Below are 26,459 nucleotides of genomic sequence, written 5' to 3'. Positions count from 1 at the left end.
ATCCTTGCTCAGCGAGAGGGTATTTCATTGAATGTGTTACCTCAAAACAAGCTATAATGCCCAAAGTGAGAGACCTGATTCCATTTTCATCTAGCTGTACAACCTAAAATGTTTATGAAACAAAGTGCAATCTCATTTTTACCACACTGCAATCTTCACTGTAACAGGAACTGAGAAAATAATCGACAGTGTAATGCGTTCATGCCTGGACAATGGAAGCTGATCTGTTTGTTTTGCCACTGGTTCAAATCCTGGGCGCAGCAGAGTTTTTTCAAGTGTAAATATGCGCGGACACACTCTGATGGCAAGCTCTCCCGATACAGTCTGCCGAAAAATAATGGCGACGCCACTCATGGCACAAGAAAGGCTCTCACATTGTATCACGTCGACTCGTGCATTAAGCTCGCGGAAAAGCGCTTACAGGCATGGTCATCCATGTGTACAAAAGACACGACCAACTTGTAACTGACAGGATTCAGCTACGCGATAGCTTGAACGCCGGTAAGCGACACCATGTCACAGTAATTGCACGCTATCTCAAAGCCCACATGCTGCCATCTTGCCTCAAAATATCTCGACCGCCACGTACATGTATGAGCTGAATGAAAGACACTGTAGGCTCACAACCGATGCAGCTCCGTCCACTTAACTCAATTCCTGACACTCTTTACCGCCAAAGAAAGATTACGTGACTAGATTTGCAAAATTTATTTACAGAAGACTGCTGGCCTTACTGCAAAGCTTTAAGCAGGAGTGGATTTTAAAATACACTGTGTCAAAAGAAACGACCTCTTAGGAAACTTTATACAGACGCAAAACAAAGAAAACCGACTAAAAAAAATGGTACCATTAAGCCGTCATAGACAGCATATCACGTAAGGATTTTCCAAAATTAGCACTGCGAAGAAAAAAAAAAGTTGAATGGTTGAATGGAAAGAACCTCGAGTGGCGATTACATGAACAGCGCCCACTAAGAAGACTACGCGAAATACAGTCGAAAAGAAGCACGTAAAATGCGAGTTTCGCTTTGTGTCCAAAGTTAGGCGAATCATGCAAAGAAGTCGAGATAGCGCTCAATCACAATCACAGTCAATCACAAGGCAGTGTCAGATAATATTATAGAAAGTCGGCGAGGCAGATCACCACGGGACTTGACAAATATGACGCGCCGTCGCGACCACCATTGCCTCCTGTGCAGGTTGACGTGCTAGTATGCCTTGTAATAAATAATACTCCAAATTTCACGTTGTGATCTGGCTAGTATCTCATTCAAGATCTTGTACAGAATAATGCATAGGAGTTTATGCGTGAAATTGGCGTATTGCAACATAGGATTTCATATCATTGCGGTCGGTATCTCTGCGGGGGTTGGGGCGACAGGTGCAACGTCTTCGTCAGGTGCCGCCGATGCAAGCTCGACGGCCGGAGATTCGGGCGGTTGCACTATCACTGCGAAGGATGGTGTCTCGAGAAGTGATGGCGCTCCCCCGCTACCTCCGGTGGCCACGGACGTGACCGTGCCACTTGTCGACGAGGTCGACAAAGGCGGGTCTGGCTCCGAAATGTTGTTCATGCCTCGCAGCCGCAGAAAGCGCTCGTACTCTTGTCGCTCGTCGGGGTCCTTGGGACCCCAGTCGTGCAAAGGCAAGAAGGCCTTGTGCAGCACCTGAGGCACACACATATTGTGAACCGAAATAATTGAAAAGTGATGACAAGGAATTACAGACGTTTTTCGTGTGTCAGAATAAAATAGCCAGTATATGTCATCAGGTGAAAGTCACTAACGGTGTGAGCTTGCACATTCCCCCTTTCACCAACGCGCTTTCCCTGTAAAGGGCTGCAAAATGAAACAACCATTTTATTTGGGTCGTTTTGAATGCGGCACTAACATCGAGCTTAAACTGAGAAATGAAGGATTCAAGAAATAAAAGAGAACGAAATGCAGTAACAACTAGCGACAAAGTTCTGAATGATGCTTTAAGGCGAAAACCTTTAATGGCTCATGCTGTCGTGGACAAAATGTGTCCCGCTTTTTTGCGGCGGCTCTGATTGGCCAAAGCGGAATGACGTCATAGAGGTCTCGACCAATCACAAAGCACCACCACAGTATGCGCGAATGCGTGCCTTTTATGAGCATATGTCAATCAATGATCAATTACTAATCAATGACTAATTAATTAGGTATTATTTAATGACTATTCAAATAATTCGTCAACTAATACGAATTAATAATTTAATTAATTTATTATTGTCTAAATTATGACTAGTTAATAACTAATTAATTCATTAATTACTAATTAGTGCTAGTTGGTTAGCAGAATGCGGCACTCAGGCTTTCGCCTTTCACTACTTTAGTCGCTAAAGTCCCTCGTAATTTGTTTTTTTTTTTTTTGTCTTAGCTTTTACACTATAAATTTAGAATCTTGATGAAGCAATTTGTCAAGAAAGAAGACTCATTGGCATCGTTATGGAGTACAGTCACTGTTATATATAAATGCCTCCAATAGAAGAATATATTTTACGAAAACATTGCCTGTAATCTTAGAACAACGATATTGTGGTAGAATGAGAGAAAGAAGATGGCTGCACAGTATGAAAGAGTACTGAAAAAGGGTAGAGGGCGAGCCGCAGTTCGCAACCCGAACCAACGTTTTGACGAGTGGACTTGTCCACATATCCAAGAAACACATGGACGAAAATCATCACAAAAAGTTTCATAGGTAGCTTAAAAAGTGGGCAAAATTAGTTTTCGTTCTTGAAAGCCATTCTTCTTCGGATTACTGTATCGTCTACACCTCGACGTTGTTGGCTGATTCTTCAAAGTACAGGCCTGATAGACGCATCAACATATCTAGCTGCCATTATATGGTACCAGATGTCAAAGCCCAGAAGTGACAATCCATCATCATTTTCCCAGGGAAAACCTGATTCCAAAGCAGTCTCATGACAATTCTTATTTCAGTATGCGTTGAAAAATATGTCAGCAGAAAACCCTCCCAACGGGCTTTTAAAGAACATGCTCAGCTGTTTCAGGCTTCCGATAAAGAAAACGGTGCGTTCCTTATTGTGTAAAAAAAAAATTAATTTTCCTTGAGACAGGTCTTTACTTCTAATAGATTTAAAGAAGAAATTTCAAAAGAATCCGAAAAGAAACCGCACATATTTTTTGCACGTTTCAATATATTCGGACTTGCACCTTCACACCAAACATACCTCTTCAATGGCGCTGAAAAACATCACAAATATTTGTATACATTTTTTTTTTCGTGAAACACTACCGAGATGATCAAGAGAGAGAGAAAGGTTTCATGGAACGACATGCTAAGTATACAGCTCTCTAAAGTAACCATAATAACCATCAATTATCCGCGCGTTTGAAACAGTCCAACTGCGTAAATATACGTAAAGCCTAGATTGAGATATCGTGCGCAAGAAGAGATCTTACACGTCTCGAAAGAAAAAAAAAAAACTGTCGATTCTCTTCCATGTAGACCTTCACATGAAAGTATCCATATGGTGATCGATATGAGCATAAGGTCAAAGAACTACATCGCAAACATGCGATGGAAACGAGAAGGGACACTGATTATAACGTCATCTGCAAAGGCGATGCATTTACAGCGCATAAACGTTTGCACTGAGGAAAACCAAGGTCGACGAAGGTAGAGGCTGCCAGGTGATGATTGATCGGACTACACCCAGAAGGGATTGGGCAAAATGAGTAGAAATTTGAAACGTCATCAATAAGGACGTCATCGTCCAGTTTCTTCGTATTTCTGCAGTGTTCTAAGGACAAGCCTGAATATCGAGGGGACATTAATAGTCAATTATGTCGTATCAGTATCGCAAAAACACTTAGTCAGCTCAATTTACAAGTTTAAGAAATTCTTGTCCGAGTATCTCGTGAAGCGTTTCTGCTTCCCTCTATGGGGGGAGGGGGGAGGTTGCGCACAGTGCGCACGTGTAAATACATAAAACAAAAAACCGTTGAATTTGTTTGCTTTTTAGCACAGTTGTTTCTCAAATGTATTATATAGGCAGGTAGACACACCGGTACTGTTCACAGCTTGATTAGAGGATGCTTTCAGAGACTTGGAATGGGAGCAGTAAGGGATAAGGCTAGATGGAGAATACATCAGTAATCTGCGATTTGCTGATGACGCTGCCTTGCTAAGTAACTCATGGAAGGAATAACAAATAATGATGGATGACCTAGACAAAAAAAAGCAGAAAGGTAGGCCTAAAATGAATATGCAGAAGCAATAACATCGGAAAGGAACGGCCGTTTTCAATAGGTAGCGAAGCGCTGGAAGTGGTAAGCAATTATCTCTACTTAGGACAGAGAGTGATCGCAGATCCGCACCATGAAAGGGAAATGCCTAAAGACTGGGATGGAGCGCATGCAGTTAGCAAGAACTTGCAGATCAACTAGCCTTAAGCCGCGGACAACGCAGTGGGTATTGGAACGAAAAATTGTAGGTGTAACGTTAAGATAGGGAGCGTGCAGAGCGAGTCAGAGAAATAACTCAAGTTAATGACATTTTAGGTGAAACCAAGAAGAAATTGTCATAGGCAGGGCATACATCGCGAAGAGAGAATAACTGACAGTCGCTAGGCGTAAAACATGGGATTCCAAGATAAGGAAGCAGCATATCAGGGAGCGGCAGAAAGTTGGGTGGGCGGATGAGGTTAAGAAGTTTGCAGGAGTAAAGTGGATGTAGCTAGCACAGGTCAGGGTTAATTGGAGACGTGTGGGAAAGCCCTTCACCCTGCAGTGGCTATAGGCCGTTCGAGGAGGATGATGGCAATTGTTTAGCATTTTACATCCCGCAGAGTTCACTGTCCCTGTATGGTACTTCAACGGAACTTCCAAGCAATAACTGAGCTACTGAACCATGACATGCTAGCGAAAATGTCAGCAGCCGCATGCCAGTACCATGCCACAAACTCATATACTTTCCACAGTGGATCCATCGCACTGTCATTAACAAAAAAAAAAGAATTTCAACAATTTTGACCACATTTATAATGCTGTCTTAGCTCAAAACACTTAGAATATCAGAGCATAGGGTAGAGGCGAACCTTCGTGTCGCAGGCAAAAACCAAGAACACTGGTGCCTGTCATAACGTCATATCTTTCAAGTAAAACATTTCTATAAATGAAAGAAGAAAATGACACTTGTCGCATAAGGCCTTTCTATCTTGATGCGCCATCCCATCGCCGCAACCGACAGCCATCTGTGTTTAACTGCCACTTTCTCGCACCTTGCATTGCATTTCGTCGTCTTCGCCGACTTCCATCCGTGCCCAATTGACCTCAGCACACCGCTATTGCACTGCCCTCTTAAGTGGCACCAGACATTTGCGGTGGGCTATCTCTAAAGCTCCAATCATCGATTCGCCGATCCTTGCCAGAGGCCTCATCTTGAGGCCATGGCCTCGAATTGAAACGGAAATGAAACGCGACGTTCTATGCGCATATTTTTCATTCAGCCAATTTAACTAAGTGAGCTAAAATTTTCATCTCACTGCAGAAATGTCTGTGTTTAGAGCAAAACGAGAGCTTAACTATGCAGGCGGGGGTGCTAAGAAGGGCGCAGTCGCGACCCGGCTGCTCTGCTACCTGCTCCATCACAGCTGTCCGTTCTGCATGTAACGGCGATTGGGCACTGGATCATGTACATGAATTGCAGCAATGGTGATATGACAGACGCGCGTCCTTCGCCACTCACATATCCGCAGCTGTGCCAGTGGTAGAGGGCGAACAATGCGATGATGCTCATGGCGACGATGACCGAGAAGGTACCGGCCACGTTCGCCCACGAAGGAAACGTGTAGTCACCCAACCTAAGTGGCTCGCCGTACATAAGCACGTCCGCCACCACGATCCACTGCGAGGATCGAAGTTTTTATTACGAGAATCATTGCCGTGTTCTAGGCAATGAAATCAGAATGCGAGGAAGCTAGGGAGGGAGGAATAAAAAAAAAAGTGACATGAAATCAAAGGAAAGGAAAAATGTAAATAACATGGCAAAAATGAATGAAAAGAAAAGAAAGGAAATGAAGGCAAGCGAAGAGAAAGGAAGGGTAAAAATGAACTCGGAGGCTACAAGATGGATGAATTGCCAGGAAATTCGAATTCGGTTCAGGACCTACAAGTGCTGCTAGTATATATCAATAAACGCGCGATGCCCTGTTGGAGTCTTCCACGTTTGTGCGTCCTGTCCTTGTAGCATTATTCAGGTTTAAAATAGACCTCACAACTCACAGCAGGTGCTCACGAGCTTGTCTTTGGTCTGCCTGAAGATGCTTGAAATTCGGAGTTGGTTTGGGCGCTAAGGTCACAAAACCCTAACACTTGTGTCACACGAATACTTTCGGTCCTCATCGAATTCTATCTGCATCGAACTTTTCAAGAATGATTGAAGCATCCTGTGTTACACGGGCGTTTTGAATTACCACTGAAAAGTTTCCTTCGTGTGCATTAGTTGGTTTCGAGATTACAAAATTACCCTAAATAGAAACAAGCATAATCTTCTAACAATGGTCTACCATGCCTTTTAATATTTTATTTGTTAGTAGTTGAGGTTTTATTGTATTCATTCGCTTTTATTTTAGGGATGTTGCCGACAAAGGTGTCAACTTCCGCTCTCGAATGAGCTTGATAACTCAAGAGCGCTTGAGTAAGCGGATTCGAGCCAGGCAGGCTCGGGCTCGATTGCACTTGAAAGTTGCCGTGTGGAGACCTCAATCTGCATTGTGTTGAATGCAGATCGAGTTAAGTGAGGATCGAAAGTGTTCGTGTGACAGAGATATAACTCACCGTGAGACAGATAGGACAGCACACGGACCAGCAGATCTTCAGCGCCAGGCTGGGAGTGTGACCAGACATGAACTCGATGTCGGCGCAGAACCGCTTCAGCCCTACGGAAGGCAAAATACAGCTACGCACAAGGTCCATACATGGACGAGCCACGGGCAGTTAAGTTCATCGTCACCAGCAGCAGCAACTGAAGCACTCTACCTATGTCCAAAGGCGTCCTTCGCGATTTTCACCTTTGGCGCAGTTGCGGCATACTTGCTCCCAGCAACTTCCGAATTCCATATACGGCCACCCGGATCGCTCCGCCCGCCTGCTGCAGTTTCTGTCTCTTGGAATTTGCACACCTACCCTTACGATCCACTGGTCCTCTTACCTTTGCATAACATGTTCATACCTCCTTTAAAATAGTGGCATGGTCACAACGCTACACAGGGGGGGAAAGCAGCACACCGGGAAAAACAACGCAACAAAGTGTCACATGAGACACTGCGACAGTGTCAACCCCGATTGCTAACTTAAAGGTATTGCCCCTCAAATGAGTACAGGTAGTTAGGGCTGTTATACAGGTTGCCAATGCTAAAATAGATAAAGACTTTTGAAACACGTAAAGTAGTTCCGAACTGATGTCAGCGAATGTTGTAAGGAGGGAAGCGTGTGCACAGCCTTCTAACTGGTCCCGGAAGGGGACCCATGTGGCTTTTGTCACGAAAGACGCCCCCGTAATTAAGGAAGCATTCGTGTTCTGTCGCGGGCATTCTTCGAGTGTCACCTGCGCTGGAGATGGGGTTGCGTCTTTTCTTTTCCGCAGCAGCGAACTATTCTAGCGACAATTCAGGCGATCGCTTTCATGCTAGCTGCGGAACGTTGAACCTGTCGCTCTTGTAAGCGGGAGGGGGGGGAGCAATCGTGCCCCCCCCCCCCCCCCCGGATATTCTTCAGGTGTCCCCTGCGTGGAATGCGAAACTGTATATATTTTTTTTCCTTTCAGAATGGCAATTAACAATTTAGATGTGGTTAAGCCATTGCTCATTTCTAAGTGGAGAACGGCGGCGCCCGCCTGAGCCGTTTGTGGCAGACAAATCTCCCGCCCCCACGAGCACAACAGAAAAACGAAAACGACTTCCCAGTGCAACCATTTTGTCTGTGCGTGTCCGGTTTCCCCCTTTTGTTCTTAAGGCCCACAGGGCTGAACACGTTTGAGGAATTTCATGGAACACGGAAGTGTGGAGGGGCGACGTCATGGAGCGCGGGCTCTCACCGCAGAGACCAACATAATCATTTATTTTGGACGGATTTGTTTTGTCAGCGGGGCCCTGGGTCCGAGGGTGAGCTCAACCCATAGGGCAGTGCCCGCCCTGCTTGACGTTTTTTTATTGGTTACATGACACAAGGGGGAGGCCATCAAAAATGACCGCCCCTACCTATTTGTCTTTCGACGGCTTAAGAAGTGAAGGTAACCGAAGAGAAGGTCTATGCTGAGGTTCCGTGCTTAGCATATAAGTCTACAAGTGCCTGCGCTTTAACTGAAAAAAACTCAGTCGATAAGTAAGGTCCTACAGACAGTATCTCTGTGTGAGATTGTTTTCTTTTAAGTTACAGTTGTTTCTTTTGTCTGTGTGACGTTGCATCTGTAACTTGCAGTTTTGCCTTCTGTAAATACTGTGAATAGATTTCTTTATCGTTTTCTGCGTCATCGTCTCCTGCTTCAACATCGCCGAATCACTACTTCTGGGGAGGTTTTCAACCACTCCGAAGAGAACGAGCCATCGTTAGAAAATTACTGGAAGCATCGGCCAATATTTTCTTCAATCCGCCTACTTAAATAATTACACAGCACTGAGTGTTTACCTTCTAACAATGGCAAACGCTCAGGTGTGAATTAGAAAGTTGTCGAACACCGTGAAAATTATCAGACACTTGATCCACTTAAAAACACGCAAACTTAAAGAAAAGTACCTCATGAACGCGCGCTTTCATCCACGACTTGGTAAATCGATGCCACCTTCGTTCCTCTAGGCTGCCTAAGAGAGAGCTACGCAAAGACACGCGCTGGAAACATGTGCTGCTGTCAGCAGCTACTGGCGCTGTCTCGAGACCGGAAGCAACGGAACGTCCACGCTGTATGCCATGTTTTCAAGCACCAAGAATACAACAATATCCCCGAGGACGGTGATGAGCATATCGAAATTAAACGTGCAGGTACAGTCAGTGAGTGATAAAATTGCAATAATAAACAGTGAAGTAGTTTTGTTTTAGTCTATTTTCACCGCTGATGGTCCACAGCAGGGTACAATTCGTGTCAACGTGGCCTTAGCATAAGTTTAAGAACAAGACGCATGCCCGATCCAATGTGTCTTCCTTGGGGCAAGTATGCACAATATCAGCATATAGAATGACGCTTTGATCACGACGGCAGTGCAAAATGGAATGCCCCCTATCGTCATTATGCGTAGGCTGCAAAGCTCAAAAAATGAGCTAGGTGACTGATGACAAAAGGTTGAAACAATGTCATACATGACTGTGATAGTCGTGTTCAAATTTTAAGTCCCTTTCTCCACCTGCCTACTCTTTGCCAGGACAATCTTGCTCCGAATCTAATGATAGGGGCCTCACCGTAGCCGAGGACGACGACCAAGAGTTCGACGAGACCTATCCAGGGCAGCAGGTATCCGCCCAGGTAGGTATCCATCACGGTGAGGATGTAGAGCCCCCCACGACTGGCCATGGGCATGCCGCACACGCACATCAGCGCGCACACCACGAAAGACGGCAGAGGCCCGTACGAGCGCAGAGCAGGGTACTGGTCCTTGAACGGAGTCAGCAGGCATTCGACTGATGAGAACTGGCCCCGAGGATAGAGAAGAGTTCTCTTTCTTGTACATATTTGACTCGTGCTCGGAAAAAATATTTCGGTGCACAGACAAGCTCCAACTAAGAGTACGTATGCGCCAAGAACTCTTATCTTCTTGCTTTGTGTCTCCTCAATATACGCAGTCTTCTGCATTCAAAGCACCGCCCCAGCTAAAATATCTTATACTGTTCCTTCAAACGCTCTTGCAATGTATGACAGGCTCATATTCACCAAAAGTACACAGCACCGAACTCTTAATCCGAAAAGAGGTCGCAATGCATCGTGAATGACACGAATGTAAACTGCACTGGTGCAAGCATAGTGAGACGCTAGCCCGAGATCCATCACGGGACACGAGTGCAATAGAAAGTTTATTACAAGGAGCAAGTCCTGGTTGCAGTGGTGTGAGCATCACCTATACGCACCTCGGTGTCGATGGCGAGAAAGAAGAGCATCGCGTAGAACGCGGTCGACCAGAGCTGGGGGTAAGCGATCATGCTCAACGCCTGAGGGTATGCGATGAACGCGAGCCCAATACCTGCGCGCAGAAAGAAATGTCACCCGGAATGAAGCCAGCATGCCTGTGGGCACTACAATATCACTGCATTTCGGCAGCCTTAATCATCATCAATAGCTACAGTGAAAGCAGCCTCTCAAAGGCCCTTCAATAAAAGCAGATATTTAAGGCGTAGCGTATTAGTAATTCAAGTGCACAGTGGCGGTGCTCAAAACTAATTACAAACTACTTGTTATCAACACAAAATCATGATTACTGGTAAAATTGAAACAGCGTACAACTTAGCTAGAGGTTTGTAGGCACAGCTCTTGTGACCAAACGGGCGTATAGTCTTGACGGCGTCTCTGAACGTGCCCCAGAGAGGAAAAATGCGAAACGCAGGCTCTAACCCACCCGACGAAACGACGTCATCGACGGGCACCTCCAGCTTGTTCGCCATGTTGCCGAGCACCGAGAACACGACCAGGCCTCCGAGGAAACTAACGACGAAGTCAGCCACCGCAACGACCAGAACGTCACTAAATGAGCACAAGAAACGAATAATGAGTGGCTATGTCGGCGTAGTTACACTCTTTCTTCCTTCGTCGTGTACGTTGCTCGCACACAGTTTACAAACATGCTGTACAGCCACAACCTAAGTACCCGAAGCGCCTCTTCTGAGACCACAGAATTGTGCCTGTCGCTAGTTTTGTATTGTGGCTTGTGCCCCTATACGAGCATGGCTTTGTCATACTTTGCGAGAACACCGGCAGGAGACTTCCACGTTTGTCCAAGAAGCTCAGGCCGGGTATACCGTCCGGGTAGCGTGCAATGCACATGCGGAAGAACGTTTACATGCCATATGACTCCACGTTAAGAATCTCTTCAAAGATGACGCAGCCAACTAAAAAAAAAAAACATATTTTCTTTCTTCCTCGATAGTTAAGTCAAGCGTGGGAAATTCAACTGCTTACCCTTGCAGCTGGTTCCTGAATTCGTTGAAGCCACCGAAGCAGATGATCATACCCTCCGCGAGGCTTAGCGAGTAGAAGATCTGCTCGGCGGCGCTCTTCCACACCTGCGTAACGGTAAAGAAACTACTGAAGTCCAGAACCTCGTGTTGTACTCGACAGTATCGAAATTGGCGTCGTTGCCTACTGGTCATATATCGAAGAGGAGGGCACCCTCATCTCGGCTTCAGTACACATTCTCTCTTTGTTGTTCCCTCTACAGAATACGAGCTATAAAGGCTTTGAGAACTCCATCTTCCATTTCCTCTCCGCAACAGCTGGCATCAAGCGGCCGATTGGCTTCATGAGGTCATGAACACATCGGTTAGTGTTCCAAGCTTCGGTGCACACTGCGAAAGCACCGACAAATGCATGTTCGGATAGAGAAACACCAGTTAGCGTTCACCAGTGGCCGCCCAGAACTACTACGCTTAATTTATCGCTTTAAATAAGCGAGAAATACAAGACAGATGCACTAAATCATTGTTTATGCGCCATATTGTTTTTTAAATATTCCTTTTTTCCTCGTACTATAGAAGACTGGAACCGACTGCCACCTCACCTAACAAATAGCATCGACTCGATTGACTCAATTGAATCTTGACTACTTTGACTAACCTGTTATAGTGTTGCTGATTTAAATATCTGTGTGTGTTTGAAATAACAAAAAAATTCACCTTATACTGCTGATTTCACTGACATATTTCATTTGATGATTGTACAAAATGTCCGATTTTTCTAACCCTGGCTGCCAAGACTATTGTGTTTTAGCTTTGAATAATTTTTCATATATAATGTAATATTAATATTGTTACCACTCCTGCTAGAGCCCACCAAAGGGCCTGCAGTATATTGTAGATAAATAAATAAACATGTTTAAAATAGTTTAAGGCGCAAAAAACAGACAGACACAAAGGTGACAGGACGAAGCGCCAACTCCCAACTGATTTTATTGCATGCAAGAAAACGTACTTAAATAGTTTTGTAGTCACATGCGTAGGTGTCACCTAAAGCTCAGGAACAACCTGATAAGGCGCGCTCCAGGAATATCTTTTCACAGTTATATAAAACAATTGATGTGTCGCTTACGCACATGTCGCCTTTCTTTTTTATATAAAACGCTTCTATCAATTCCCTGGCATTCTTATCTTTGCTTTTGCCCAGAATGCGCACATCAGTGAAGCATGGCTCACAATTGCGGGACGGGCGTTCATTAATGTGCTTAGTTATATGGGTGCCTTCCGTGTTCTGTTGCACGTTTCTCTCATGTTCCCTCGTCCGCTCATTCAGGCACCTGCCTGTCTGACCTATGTAGGAGTGACCGCAAGACAGGGGGATTTCATATACAACCCCTTCAGCACATTTCATGAACGGTCTCCTGTGGTTCGTTCCACAGCCTCGTTCCTTGGTATTTTCTTTATCGGTACGGGAGCAAAGACCACCTAGCTTTCTCGGTGCAGAAAAGGTGAGCCGCACACTATGGCGGCTGGCAACTTTTTTCAAATTATGGGCCACACGATGCACGTATGGCACCACCACTGGTCTTACCTCATCTCGAGGGACCTCCGGCCTAGCTCTACCAGTACCCTTCTTTGTCCTGTTGAGGAGACATTCAGCCACCGCAGTCACGAGCGAACGGGGGAACCCGGCTGCAAAAAGCCTAGCCAATTGGTGATTAAAACTGTCCCGCATTTTGTGAAGGCATGACTTTTTGAGTGCCGATTCTAGGCAAAGCGAAGCAATCCCGCGTTTCACCAGTTTAGAATGGCAGGAGTCAAAGGGTAACAGCTGCTTCTTTGCACGCGGGGAATATGTCCAACAGACCCGATCACCACAGAACTCCAGCTTCAAATCTAAAAACTGTAATGAATGGTCATGGTCAGGTAGTTCGTGTGTGAATTCCATACCTTTTCCATGCTCTTTAAAGGCAGATAAAACACTGACCACTGTTTCTTTAATGTTGTAAAGACCTTCTTTAGTTAAAACAATCATAAAATCATCTACATACCTAAAAACTTTAAAAACCTTGTCGATGGATAAAACTTGCTGCAAAGCTTGGTCAATACGAGATAAAAAGATGTGACATAGCACCGGTGCCACACAGGAGCCAATGCATATGCCAGATTTCTGCAGAAAAAACTCCTGGTCAAAAGTGATAAAAGTAGATTCCAGGTAAAACTGTAATAAGGTTAAAAAGTCATCTACGGCAATACCAGCGGAGTTCTGAAAAGCAATCGGGTCATTTTCTTCAATGCACTCCCTAACGGCTGAGAACAAGGGGCCATGAGGGACTGAATAGAATAGATCTACAACGTCCACTGAAAAAGCACTTCCAACATCAGGGTTGTTTTCAAAAAGTTCACAAATTTCATTTGACCGTTTCGTCAAAAACGGATCATTGACATGCAGTTTTGACAAGTGCTTAGCCAAATACATGCTAAGATGTTTCTGCCACGTGCCTTTTTCAGTTACAATAGTTCTAAACGGCATGCTTTGCTTGTGTGTTTTGACAGAAAAGAAAACTTTGAGCTCGCTCTTTTTACTATCTCTAATCTGATTAGTAAGAGTGCTCAGCCCCAGACGATCACATAAAACCATCGCAGCCGATTTTACTTTTGTGGATTTTTTAGAAATTGGAACAAAATTCTTACTAACTGCCTGAGCTACTCTCTCTGAGAAGTTGCCATCCGAGAGGACCACAAATCCTCCCTCCTTATCGGCTTGTAGTAGACGCAGTTCATTCTGTCTGCAGTACGACACAATGGCTTCCGTCGACATTTCCATGCTTCTTGTGGTATTCGGATAACCCGACTTTAAAAGGGATTCAACACCCTCCAGCAGGCATTTTTCTCGCTCCTCCGATGTGGCTTTTCTTGAAATTCGTCGGTTGATGGCTAGTAGATTTTAAGACGGCACTTTTGGCTCCACTGCGTACTTCGGTCCCTTTTCCAAAACAGATTTCATCTTCTCTGGCAGATGTACATCCCCCATTATCACCAATCCTTCACCACCTTTCTTCTTCTTGTCCTTTTTTACTTCCCTCAGCAAACAGTTGAGCATGCACGTCCACTGTTGCTCTGTCATCTTTGAGGCCAACTTGGTGATGGACCGAAAGGTGTTCTCAGCGACACATGCCAATGGACAATGGACATCCTATGCTCCTATTCAAGTCCAGTCTGGACGTACCTGCAATAACAGCAGCTAGAACAGCATCTGTCAACTTGTACTTCCTTCAGGAGCCCGAGCCGATTCGCTAAGTTTTAATTTGGAAGCATTCTTGAATTTCGCTAAGGTAGTTGTGAAGCAGCCACTCGGAAAAGGACTCGATGCCAGCGGGTTTTGAACTTTGAACCCAGGCCGAAGCAAAGAGGTCAGCTTCACCGGCTACTTTGTTAGAGCACAGCGCCGTTTCGGTAGCTGACTTCTTCAAAACTCTTCGTCGAGAACTTATTGTCGTCTGCTACTGACATCATTGTTGAGCATGCATTTGACAGGGGGCTTGCGTGCTCGCCGCGAAAATCGGAACTCTTTGTGTATAATCTAAAACACCTCCGATTAAACGTCGACGGACATAAAGGTTGACGTGGCAGGTAAAAAAGAACCGAAGGTGGAACAGATTAGGATATTAGGATTGATCAAGGCCAATGGGTGAAATGGAGAGGTCATAAAGAAGCTCGAGCATCACGCGATACAGACTCTGGGCCTTATTAAACGCATATAACAGTCAAGGGCACAGGACTTAAAGATAGAAACCTCGTAAAACTAGTAAAAGCGTACGTGATTAGCAGAATTAGCTATGCGACACCTTACTTGAATACCAAAGTGGCGGAGAGAAACAGGATAGACGCCCTCATACGCAAATGCATAAAGAGAGTACTAGTCTACCTATGTGTACCTCAACGGAGTGACTGCTCGCTTTGGGAGTACATAATACGTGGAGGGCGTTAGCAGACGCGGTTAAAGTATCTCATATAGAGAGGCTTAGCGCCACTTGTACGGGCAGGGTAATTCTTGCGAAAGTAGGAATAAACCCGGATAAAGGATTGGGAAAGAAAGTGGACATACAGAGGGAGATAAGGAAAGCTTTGGTAGTTCTCCCACTTCCTAGAAATATGCATCCTGAATTTAATAAAGAACGACAGAAGAAGCGAGCTGAGGCCTTAAAGCTAGGTTCAGAAACATGGATGACAGTGAGGTAGCCTAAGTTAATGCGGCCGGAGGCCAAATCGGGGCGGCGGTGGCTTCGGTCGTAAACGGCCGAGGAGTGCCATTTTCTGCTGCGGCTATCCGGGGACGCACTATAGAGGCTGCGGAGGAAATGGCGATCGCTTTAGCTTGCGCAGAAACAAAAGCAAAATTCATCATAAGCGACAGTCATACTGCCTCTCAAAATTTTGGAAAAGGCAGGATCTCGCCGGAGGCGGCAAAGATCCTAAGCCAACAACCACTGAACAATTACCCGAGGACGCTGCCGTCCCTGGCAACGAGGCGGCCCATGAGCTAGCTGGTTAGTGTATGAACACCGATTTCAGGCAGTATCTGCGTTGGAGCGGCTTCTGGCTGATAGTACAGCTAGAAGCAAAATAAAAGGGGACAAGGGAGCGTGTGGCCTCCGCGCTTTCAAATGCGCTGTCACCAATAGGTGATAAGAATCAGTGGTAAAGACGCATCCAAAGTAAGCTTGCACGGCTGCTCTTTCCGAGCATACCCTTAGTGCCACCCATTCTCTTGTTGTGTTTAGTGGCAGCGCTTTGTAAAGCGGAAACGCCACGCGCTCCCGTGTTCCCTTTCATATTGATTCTAGCTGTACGTTGTATACTTCAGGTGGCACCACGGAGGGTGGCACACACATGACCATCATGGCGGACTGTTGCCTGTAGTATGCCCCTTATATAAATGAATTGGCCTCTGGACTGACCTTTGCGCGAAAGATGCTGGACCAGTCGGGCACCAGGTAAAAGCGGATGCCGTCCACAGCGCCGGGCAATGTGATGCCTCGCAGGAACATCATGACCAGTATGAATATTGGCGCCAAGGACGTCACGTAGACCGCCTGCAGAAAATAGGTCGGTCATGGTGCACACAGCGACGGAATGACACTACGTACTTGCTTCACTAACTGGACAGAAGCTACCATTTAATAATAATTGGTTTACAGGAAGAGAAATGCGCCGTATATATCTGTCACACTTGTTTCTGTGGACACCTGACCTGCGCATTAGGGGACGGGAGGAAGGTGGGATTTGGTTTGGTTAGTGGTGTTTAACGTCCCAAAGCGACTCAGGCTATGAGAGATGCCTTAGTGGGGGACTCCGGAGATTTCGACCACCTGGGGTTCTTTAACGTGCACTGACATCGCACAGCACACGGGCGCCTTGTTTTTCGAAAAGCGGCCGCCGAGATCGGGATTCGATCCTGCGTCCTTGGGAACAGTAGCCGAGCGCCGTAACCACTGCACCACCCCGGCGGGGACGTGGGAAGTGGGTTAACGCATGATCAGCTTCGTGGCGAGACACATGATCGCCGACGTCAATCTCGAGTATATATAGAGGCGCGCCGCGCGCATCGGCCAGAGCCACGCCATGGACTCGGGGAAAGAGCAACTGAGCAGCCGGTTGGCTGGGAAAAGAAACGGCGAATAAGACCGCCATCCCATGTACGCTCTTTCATGTTTTTCAGTGAAAGTCAGTACAGAAGACGCTCGTGCCTTTTCTGCGCATGGTTTTCGCCACAGCTTTTTGTACCACTCAAGTCGCGCACCTTTCCCGACGTCTTGATGCCCTTGAAGACGCAGAGGAAGACGCACACCCAGGACACCGCCAGAGCTGCGGCAAGTAGAGGCTGCAGATGGCCCAGATCCTCGATTCCGCTGCTCAGGCCCAGAACGTGACGGCTGAGAGGATGCGTGAGAAATGTCGGTACGGGAACTAAGCTTCATAATTCGAAAAAAGTGAATCAAGAACCTCTATTTCGGTTTACGTTAGTCCAACCCATGAAGCTTTTCCGACGTCTACCTCATAGCTGTCCGTTCTTAACGAAATATGCTTCAGCCAAGAGTTCTGTGACATCATTTCTTTAATGCCATGCAATCATAGCCGACATGGGCCACTTCAGCAATAATTTCACTGCCATCGCTCAAAATTTCAGAATATGCCTAAGCTTCCCCTTAATAGTAGATGAGATGGCGCTTTAACACCACCTTTTCATTCCACGCATTTTTTAGCATTGAGAGACGGGCACTGAGTTTAGCAAAGTGTTAGCTTCAGGATTGGTTTTCTAGTACGGAGGGCGCAGTATCTCTCATTTCTTGGTGATTACTTACAGTCACAGCGAACGACACACAAATTTGGAGGTATTATGTGTTCGTTTCGAATCCCTATCGGAGACTAACTTCGAATTGTCTGGCAGATAGCTGCTGAATGGGAAGCGGTATGGCATGATGACATCACCCTGTGGTTGCGTCACAGTTTTGGTATGAAATCACGTGCATATTTTTTTACCGCGCGTTTTTCTCAAATCTAGGTTGCGGTGACGGCAACGACGACGATGGCGACGCCTTATCGACCGAACGAGCATATAATACCCCTCGCGTAAAATGCACGCTTAAAATTACCCATGGGCTCGGTTCGCATAAACTACTTGACCAGGAATCGAGCTTTTACAAGGCGACAGAATGGACTGCACAACACCGCAATATATAATCAGGTGGGGATTGTGTTAATCTGTACTGGAAATGAAGTTTTTAAGACTGAGGTGATGCCGCGCGGACAAAGATAAGGTGGTACAGCTTCCACATCATTATTTCGACCCAGGGAGGAATTAAATCTGCACACATTGCGGTCCATGTGCTGTTCACGTATACCATTGCTGTCGGCACCACCTTGTACCTGGGCCGTAAGCACCACTTGGTACTTGAAGTAACTGCTCTTACATGTGTGCCATTTGTGGTCGCTTGATGGAAGGCGGGACTGCACTGTTTACCATAGAGCGGACGCGTTTTGAAGCATGACGTGAAACCATGTTCACATCGTAATCCTGGGACACGGCTTAACCTCCAGAAGCTGAGTTCCCAATACAAAATGCACACTAATATATCTCCGAATAAATTCAAGTGGGCGTCATTGAATTTGTTCTTAGGAGAGAGAGAAAGAACGGGTGGCGCAGTGGTTACGGCGCTCGACTACTGTTCCCGAGGACGCGGGATCGAATCCCGGCCTCGGCGGCAGCTTTTCGATGGAGGCGAAAAGCAAGGCGCCCGTGTGCTGTGCGATGTCAGTGCACGTTAAAGAACCCCAGGTGGTCTAAATTTCCGGAGTCCTCCACTACGGCGTCTCTCATAGCCTGAGTTGCTTTGGGACGTTAAACCCCACAAACCAACCAACCAACAGTATGCCTCGACAAATGAGAAAGAAGATATAAGCTACCTGCGGACGCTTACTTCTCAATATGTATTGTTGCTACAGATAGCTGATTGAAATCGATAGACGGCCACCTCATCCGCATTTCTGGCGTATATATAGTCTCATGGGTTGTAAAGTAAAAAAAATCCTTTCCTTCATAGAATATAAATAAAAAAGATGAGATCAGTTGTGGATGAAGCAATAATGAATGTAAAATAAAGGGAGAATTAACTTTCAATAATTTGCGATGTGTAGGAGTATTTCCGCGTCATTGGGCATTTAGTAAAACGTTCCATCGAGAACAGCAACCGTAGCTGGGACTGTAGATGCTGATTACAATGATTGTACATAGTGAAAAACTAGTGAAAACGAACAATGAACTATAGTCGGCCAGCGGCAGCATACTGTTTCTCGTGAGACCGTGGTTGCTCCCTTTTTCAACGCTGATTACAAGATTACAAGATAGACCGAGTACTGCAGAGACTGCAGGACATACGCAGTGTTTTGCTGCCGTAGTAAGCATAGAGCTTACCGCTACTACTTGCAGTGATACGTTAAACTTCATCCAGTGATCCGAACGACAGGTCACATGTCGGCAATTTAGCGCTCCTCTGTGTTGAACACTACGCATAAATTTTGCAAGCCATATGAAACATATGACGTCTATACGGGCTAGGCGTACAGAAAAGTTGAAATTAAGGCGTACTTGGATCCGTGCGACGTCATGCATAAAATACGGAAATTAAGCGGAAACTACACGGTTTATTACGATTGGGTTTGAAAATCATATTGTTGGTGATGATTTCGTGCTGGTGACTGTCACCGCGCACGCGTGAATATCGTTCTTGCATAAGTATCCATTTGTTTGCATTAGTATACTTGCTGTTTCCTTCGTGTTTTGGTAAACTTGCCGCCATTTGTATACCTCTGGGCGGAACCATACGGAAATCACAGCAAAGGCACGTAGGTTATAATTTTGTTGTAATCGAATGAAATGCATGGCGTCATAATTTCATCTCACGCATTTCACATGAAACCAGCAAGGCTTTGGTTTGAGGTAGTTGATAAGCAGATATTGTAAATGCAACACCTCGTCCTCGTTTTATTGTATCGTTGTATTCCATTTAAGATGTCAAATGCAACTTTCACTAGGGGTGCGAAATTGCAAAAGAGCATAAAATGGTATCAACGTATGGAGTCTAGAGAAGAACATCGTCGAACATTGTGACCACCCACTAAAAGAACTGTTCGGGCGCCGTCTGGGTGGCCGGCGTGCAGGCGTTGGCCAGGCGCTCGTACACCTCGAGGGGCACGAGCACCACGTCGGAGCCCTGGGTGATGGCATGAGCGTCGGGTCCCGAGTAGTTGTCACCAGCGTAACGGCTCAGCAGGCGCCGCTCAACCGTCCAGCACGGAACCTGCACGCGAACTCTCGTCATCATCATTTATTTTCCCTTAAGGACCCCTAGGCGGGGCATTACATAAGGGGGGAGCAAAAATAAACGAAATCACAAACAAAAGGAACATTTGGAATATAGCAGTAAAGAAGGCAAACATAATTGTTAAAAGAGCATTATAAAACGAAAGAGTGAACAATCATAGATACATTGAGGCCATCGCGCTATATGAAGAAGAGAAAAATGGGAACACTGTTTTGCATACAAAGGTTCAACAATATTTTAAAAAACAAAATGCAACACGTGCAGAGGTGGTACTCAAAAGTGCGGCTAAAGAAGAAGATAAGATAAAAACAGGGTTTTGAATTTAATTGGGTCACTCTCATTTACAATCGGTCGGGTCGACAGTGGACAGGGGCACTGTCGACATATGTAAACGACCGCCAAAACGTAAGAACACTCGGCGAAAACTGCTCGCACATGCGGTAGCTTATTTCCACGCCCCGCTGGAGAAGTGCGAAAGCTAAGCCTAAGAAGTGACTCACGATCCTTGAAGCCACAGGCATAACACTGACTTGTGCAGGGCACATAACTCTCGACGCCATTCCAGCACAATACCCCTATACGTTTGAGATCTAGAAATAGCTGCAGCGTGACTATGTGCTTTTTGGGGAGGCTTGTAAGGAGAGATAGAGGACAAAAGGGACAGCAGATGAATGGGACAAGCCAAAGCCACCTGACAAGCCCGTGCTCCGTTCATCGGCGGTCGTTTCTCTTCTACGTAGCGCTACAAGCATTACCGAATGGCGATATGAACGAACTCGCCGAGCAGGAAGTTTTAGTGGACTATGCGCTGTAGTTGTTTACTCTGAGATTCTTGTGATAATGCTATGGTTGCAAAAACTGCTATATAGGGTGCTGCGAAAAGCCGATGCCAGTCGGAGTATTCTGTAGTAACTCTGCGTAAGGGCGCAGATGCCACGCATAGGGATCTGCACTCGTATTAAAGCGAACAGTAAGCCTTCCGCTGAAAGCAGAGTAGTATGCCAGGTGCAATAACCAGTCAAGTTATGTCAGTGTATGGGTGTAGAGCAGGTGTGCATCGTGCCGCCACCGGGCGACATTCACAGTTGCTCACAGTTGCTCATAATCATAATCATCAGCCGGACTATACCCACTGCGGGGCGAAGGCCTCTCCCATATTCCTACAGTTAATCCGGTACTGTGCTAGCTACATCCACCTGAGTCCTGCCTTACACTCATCCGCCCACCTTACTTTCTGTCGCAGCCTGCTGCGCTTTTCTTCCCTTGGAATCCAGTTTGTTACTCTAAGCGACCATCTATTATTCTCTCTTCACACTATATGTCCTGCCCATGCCCTTTTCTTCTTCTTGATTTCCACTAGAATGTCAGTAACTTAAGTTGTTCCTCTGACCCACTTTGCACACTTCCTATCTCTTAAAGTTACCCCTACCATTTTTCCTTCCATAGCCCTCTGCACTGCCCCAAGTTAGGTAGAACCCTTTACATTAGCCTCCACGTTTCAGCCCCATAAGTGAGTACTGGTAAGATGCAACTGTTACACACTTTCCTCTTGGGCGATGACAGTAAGCTGCTAGTCATAATCTGAAAATAGTTGCCAGATGCGCTCCATCCCAATCTTATTCTCCTGGTTATTTCCCTTTCATGGTCCGTATCTCCGGTTACTATCTATCCTAAGTAGACATATTCGCCTACCACTTCCAGTGCTTCGCTACCTATTGTGAACTGCTGTTCCTTCCCGAGACTCTTGAACATTAACTTAGTATTCTGCATTTTAATTTTAGGCCTACCTTTCTACTTCTCCTGTCTAGGTTCAATCATTCCTTGCAGTTAATCCCCTGAGTTAATTAGCAAGACAATGTCATCAGCTAATCGCTGATTATTCAGGTATTCTCTATCTGCCGTTATCTCTAACTGCTTCCGTTAAGTCTCTGAATATTTCCTCTAAGCAAGCTGTGAATAGTACTGGGGAGATCGTGTCTCCTTGCCTAACACCTTTCTTTATAGGAATATTGTTACTTTTATACAGCTATCGTTGTTTCACAGCCACTATATATACGTCTTCCAGTAATTTCACATACGACTTGTCTACACCCTTATTTCGCAATGCCTGCATGACCGCCGAGTTTTCTTCTGAGTCAAATGCTTTTTGGTAATCAATGAATGTTATGTATAAGGGCTGGTTATATTCCGAGCATTTTTCTATCACCTGGTTGATGGTATAGATGTGATCGATAGTAGAGTACTCTTTCCTAAAACCTGCTTGCACTTTTGCTTGATTGAAGCCTAAGGTTGTCCTGATTCTATTAACCACTACCTTAGTAAATAACTTATACGTAACAGATAGTATAGGATGATTGGTCTGTAAGTTTTCAAGTCCTTCGCGTCCCCTTTCTTATGAATTAAGTTTTTGCGTTCTTCCATGGTTCTGGTACTGTCGATGACTCCAAGCATTAATTGCGTTTACAGGGTGGTCAGTTTTCCTAGCACGATATCTGCTCCGTCCTTCAAGAAATCTGCAGTTACCTGATCCTCCTACAGCTGCCCCTCCCCCCCCCCCCCTTTTAATAGTTTCTAAAGCTTTCTCTACCTCTTTCTTCGTCACTGACGGAACGTCTGACTGCTTTTTCCAACTGCCAGTCTCATTATTGTCTTCACTACTTCGGCTACTGTACATACGTTGGTGTAAGGCGAGCGTCCGGCGTCAATCGCGTAGCGAGAAAAAATGGGCAGTGTGAAGGGGAACAACAAAAAGTATAGAGGGACGACGGCGACGATACGATTTCGCCCAACGTGCAATGTACCGCTATCGACGACGAGCCGTGTTATATCACTGCATAAATTATTATTGACATATCGCGTAACTCAATACAGTAGCGCCCTGGAAGCAGCCACGGAAAGCCACAATATCTTCACTATTGAGGAAAACCCAGACACTGTCCCACGGAGAGCAGGATCTCATCCACCATCCCGGAGGTGAAAGTTATGCCGTAGATACAGTAGAGTTTTGCGTGTCATAGCGACGAGGCCCATGACACCCGCCGCCTCCTTTTAGACTTGAGCGACGGCTGCCGCGATCTCATGCGACTCTGCATCTGTCAGCTCTATATTCCAGTAATATAACGACATCAAGCTTAGTATATGTGGTACCTACGCGCAAAGTCCAGGCAGCCGTTGTGGAGCGCGCAGGTGTTCACGCACGTTCCCTCCCATGAAAATTTTTTTCTTCCCAACGCAGTCCATTGGCATCCTTTTGCGTGATTTTTGCCTGTGGCTAAAACAAAAATTATTTAATCTGAACATAATCACTTTAAGGTTATGCGTAACAAGCAAAAGACGCGATTACGTAAGGCTAACACTGAACTGCAGTGACTCAGAAGGAAGCTTAGGTTAGACTAGGCTAGGATAAGAAAACAATTAGACGTGTAAACTATGTTTCACTCTTTCAGAGCACCCGAACAGCGGAGCAAGGAAAAGGATGAAGTGTGAAAACAAGGGTGGAAGAGAAGTTCACGTACAGCTCTCGCCAGTATGAAAACGAACCACATCTGTGCAATAGTGAGTGTAGTAGGAGAAAATGCCTCCAGCTCATGTTCGATTATTCAGACGCAAAACATGGGAGTCATATCCGATAAAACTTCGGGAAAGTTTCACAGCACTCGTGAAGGGCCGGGAGTGATCAGTGCAAACGCGAGCGTTGAAGACGACTACCAATTCAAAACCAATGTAGATGCATGCAAGAGAGCATCAGAGTGCCATTGCTATGAAGGGAAAAAGTTGCTCGTATCAAGTTGAGATATCATGGAGTTTATGGCGCAGTTTTATTTTCGGCACACAAGTCTTCGCTTGGTCCTTTAGACATGACTTGGATCGCTTCACTCTCCATTATTCTGCCCAGGCGCTAATCGCCACGGTGCGTGAAGCCATATTCAGTTGCCATGAGGACGATGACTTACGATTCCTGGTGCGGGGTTGTAGCAGTTGTGGTCGGCCCACGTGGTGTAGTCACAGCTGGTCCACGGCAGAGTCTCTTGTATAGAGTACACGAGATAGATCAGCGCGTAGCCCAGGATCACGTTGTAGTACAGGCTGATGAAGGCGCACGCGTACACCATGGCCCAGCCCACGCCTGCGTTCGTTCAGTACTGTTGGCTCAGCCATAAACAGAGTAAGTCAAGCGCGGTTTGAGTGCGAGTCGAATTTGGTCGTACGGCTCAACGCAATGTACGGCTCGAGTCACAGGGTTCCGATCAAGCCAACTGTTCCAACTCTTCTACGAGGGAGAGAAGCAGTAGAACATAGCGCTGAACTTTTCTGAGCCATCATGGTACGACCATAGCTGCCCAGATTGGCTTCGCCATCACAGTTTGTTTTTGAACGTTTGGAAAAAAAATGTATATACAAAAATTACAAGCCGGCGATTTGAAGGAGCGTCGTAATTTGATTTTTTTTTTCTAATTTCTCAACAGCCTCGCATCATATTAAAAACGGTGTAAACGTTTAGTTTTATGCTAACTGTGAGCGTCACGGCATCAACAAGAATTACTTGATCTTAAAAGATAATGTCAAATTTGTTCATCGTCGACTTGCATTGTTTAAAAGCAGCAGGCTACGCAGAAGCGTTACCATATTGTAATCATGGTCAGTAAAAAGGCGGGAAGGCAATGCATGGAGATGCATGCCGGCACTTTTGCTCTAGAGTCAGTGTGCTAACCGTGATGCTCCTCTTACCCTTGGCGAGCGGGAATCCGCCGAAGGCCTTGACCTGTGCTTCGCTGGCGAACTGACCGAGTATGAGTTCTAGGTAGTACATGGGCCGGCCTACGACCAACATGAGCACCAGGTACGGAACCATGAATGCCCCTGCGAAAATTTGAATCAATGGTGGTCCTGTCGTTATGAGGCATAACGACCTGAATAAATGCAAAAGTTTTGATTTTAGGCTCTGGTTTCACAAGGATGAACGTCCCAAAAGGACTCAAGCTATGACAGACGCCGTAGTGGAAAGCTCCTGAAATTTCGATCTCCTGGTGAATTCGAATGTGAGAAGCATCGGCTCCGGGCTGATTTATAAGAGACATAGCCGATACAGAACACCTTCAGGTGACTCAACGAAGCTGTTCATCGGGTCATTACGTAAGGGTTAAGCATGCATGGCCGCGTCATTCGACTTTGTGCAACATTGTAAACGAGGATTTGAAAAAACGTCGATCATGTCAATTTCAGAAATACTACTACGTTTGCATGCAGGGCGGTCATATTCAGTAACAGTTACCCATGAACAGTTACCCCACCGAACGGTTTCCAACGCAGTGATCTCATGGGTTGAGATACACCAAATTCAGCCTTCCTACCCCGTTGCCTTTAATTCATGTCGTCGTGTCTACATACTCATATGGTTTGCCAATGAGTCACGTATGTGTCCCAACCTCTCCCCATCTGTGTCACCACTTGAACAAATTGGTGGTACTGATATATTTAGGGGAAACCAGTTTTTTCGGCAGAGAAAAGCTCGGCGTCCAAAGATTCTTGCTGATCGCAATAAATGTTAGCAGGAATTACAGTATATCCAAAGGACTCACTCGTTTACGCATGCCGCGATGACAAACGCAGTCTGAATATACCACCACGGTAACTCATCATAGCCTGCTCGATTCGTACTCTCCCTATATATCCGCCGACTACTGTTCAGAAAGTTCCAGTAGGTTTAGCATGGCGTTAGTGTGGCGAGACAGTTTGCACCGCTATCATACTCTACATGAATATAGTGCACACATACGCATACATTTACCTTGCCTCTGTTATCCCTATAGTTACTCAGCCCACAAGGACACTGATGCATGTATGAAGCTAGTTCCTCGTGATAGCATCATCATCGACACCAGCAACTATACACTGTTAGATGTCAATGAAGTCGAGCCGCTTTACGATACCACTACTGACTCCATGTCTTAGATGTCGGGAGCCGATGCGCTTAGACCACCATCTGCCAAGACGACATCCGACCAAACCGGAGCGAGAACACTAAGCTTACGATTCTAATCCGTGTAAGAAGGCTCCGAGTCCATGAAACGAGATGAACGAAATGTGACCGTATACAGTATTTACAGGCATGGTACAGGATTGAACAGCATCGGCACGGGGGCCGAAATCTACTAGCCACACGCGACTGTCTTCGCACAGCGCCCATCAGGAAGAATCCGCCACATTCCCTCCGGCCGAGCCCCGCCGGGGTGGTGCAGTGGTAAGACGCCCGACCACTGTGCCGGAGTTCCCGGGTTCGAACCCGACCGTGGCGGCTGCGTTTCGATGGAGGCGAAACGAAGTGGCGTCCGTGTGCTGTGCGATGTCAGCGCACGTTAAAGATCCCCAGGTGGTCGAAATTACTCCGTAGCCCTCCACTACGGCTCCTCTTTCTCTCTTTCCACTTTCATTCCCAC

General features: G+C 46.0%; 1 protein-coding gene across 5 annotated transcripts; it reads right to left on the bottom strand.

The window, feature by feature from the left end:
• Window positions 1–588: 588 nt before the first annotated feature.
• On the bottom strand, window positions 589–26,236 carry LOC146178330 (sodium- and chloride-dependent glycine transporter 2-like). Of its 5 annotated transcripts, none has more exons than XM_084579727.1 (13): window positions 26,054–26,236; window positions 24,751–24,882; window positions 23,976–24,148; window positions 19,817–19,998; window positions 16,941–17,073; window positions 16,099–16,233; window positions 11,145–11,248; window positions 10,585–10,709; window positions 10,100–10,212; window positions 9,437–9,665; window positions 6,824–6,924; window positions 5,733–5,891; window positions 589–1,666 (listed from the first exon to the last, which is right to left on the bottom strand). In XM_084579727.1, the coding sequence occupies exons 2-13, from the start codon at window positions 24,872–24,874 to the stop codon at window positions 1,337–1,339; spliced, it is 1,908 nt and encodes a 635-aa protein (XP_084435853.1). In that variant the 5' UTR covers window positions 24,875–24,882; window positions 26,054–26,236; the 3' UTR covers window positions 589–1,336. The 5 variants fall into 5 exon arrangements, with proteins under 5 accessions (XP_084435853.1, XP_084435855.1, XP_084435852.1 ...); XM_084579729.1 differs by lacking the exon at window positions 26,054–26,236 and adding an exon at window positions 25,602–25,785 and having other exon boundaries at window positions 9,437–9,629; XM_084579726.1 differs by lacking the exon at window positions 26,054–26,236 and adding an exon at window positions 25,602–25,782.
• Window positions 26,237–26,459: the final 223 nt, after the last annotated feature.

The sequence above is a fragment of the Amblyomma maculatum genome, chromosome 9 (assembly GCF_055883805.1).
Source record: "Amblyomma maculatum isolate TAMU_Amacu chromosome 9, ASM5588380v1, whole genome shotgun sequence".
Taxonomy (NCBI): domain Eukaryota; kingdom Metazoa; phylum Arthropoda; class Arachnida; order Ixodida; family Ixodidae; genus Amblyomma; species Amblyomma maculatum.
This window is presented reverse-complemented; position numbering and strand designations above follow the sequence as displayed.

Bases quoted from the DNA above. Each gene is read 5' to 3' on its own strand.
- LOC146178330 (XM_084579727.1), bottom strand. From the start codon at position 24,874: ATGGTTCCGTACCTGGTGCTCATGTTGGTCGTAGGCCGGCCCATGTAC. The intron at 17,074-19,816 runs GTGGGTGGTCAC...GCATCCTCTCAG, and splicing joins GCGCCCGAACAGTTCTTTTA to CCGTCACGTTCTGGGCCTGA. The intron at 11,249-16,098 runs GTCAGTCCAGAG...ACCGTTACGCAG, and splicing joins CCAGCATCTTTCGCGCAAAG to GTGTGGAAGAGCGCCGCCGA.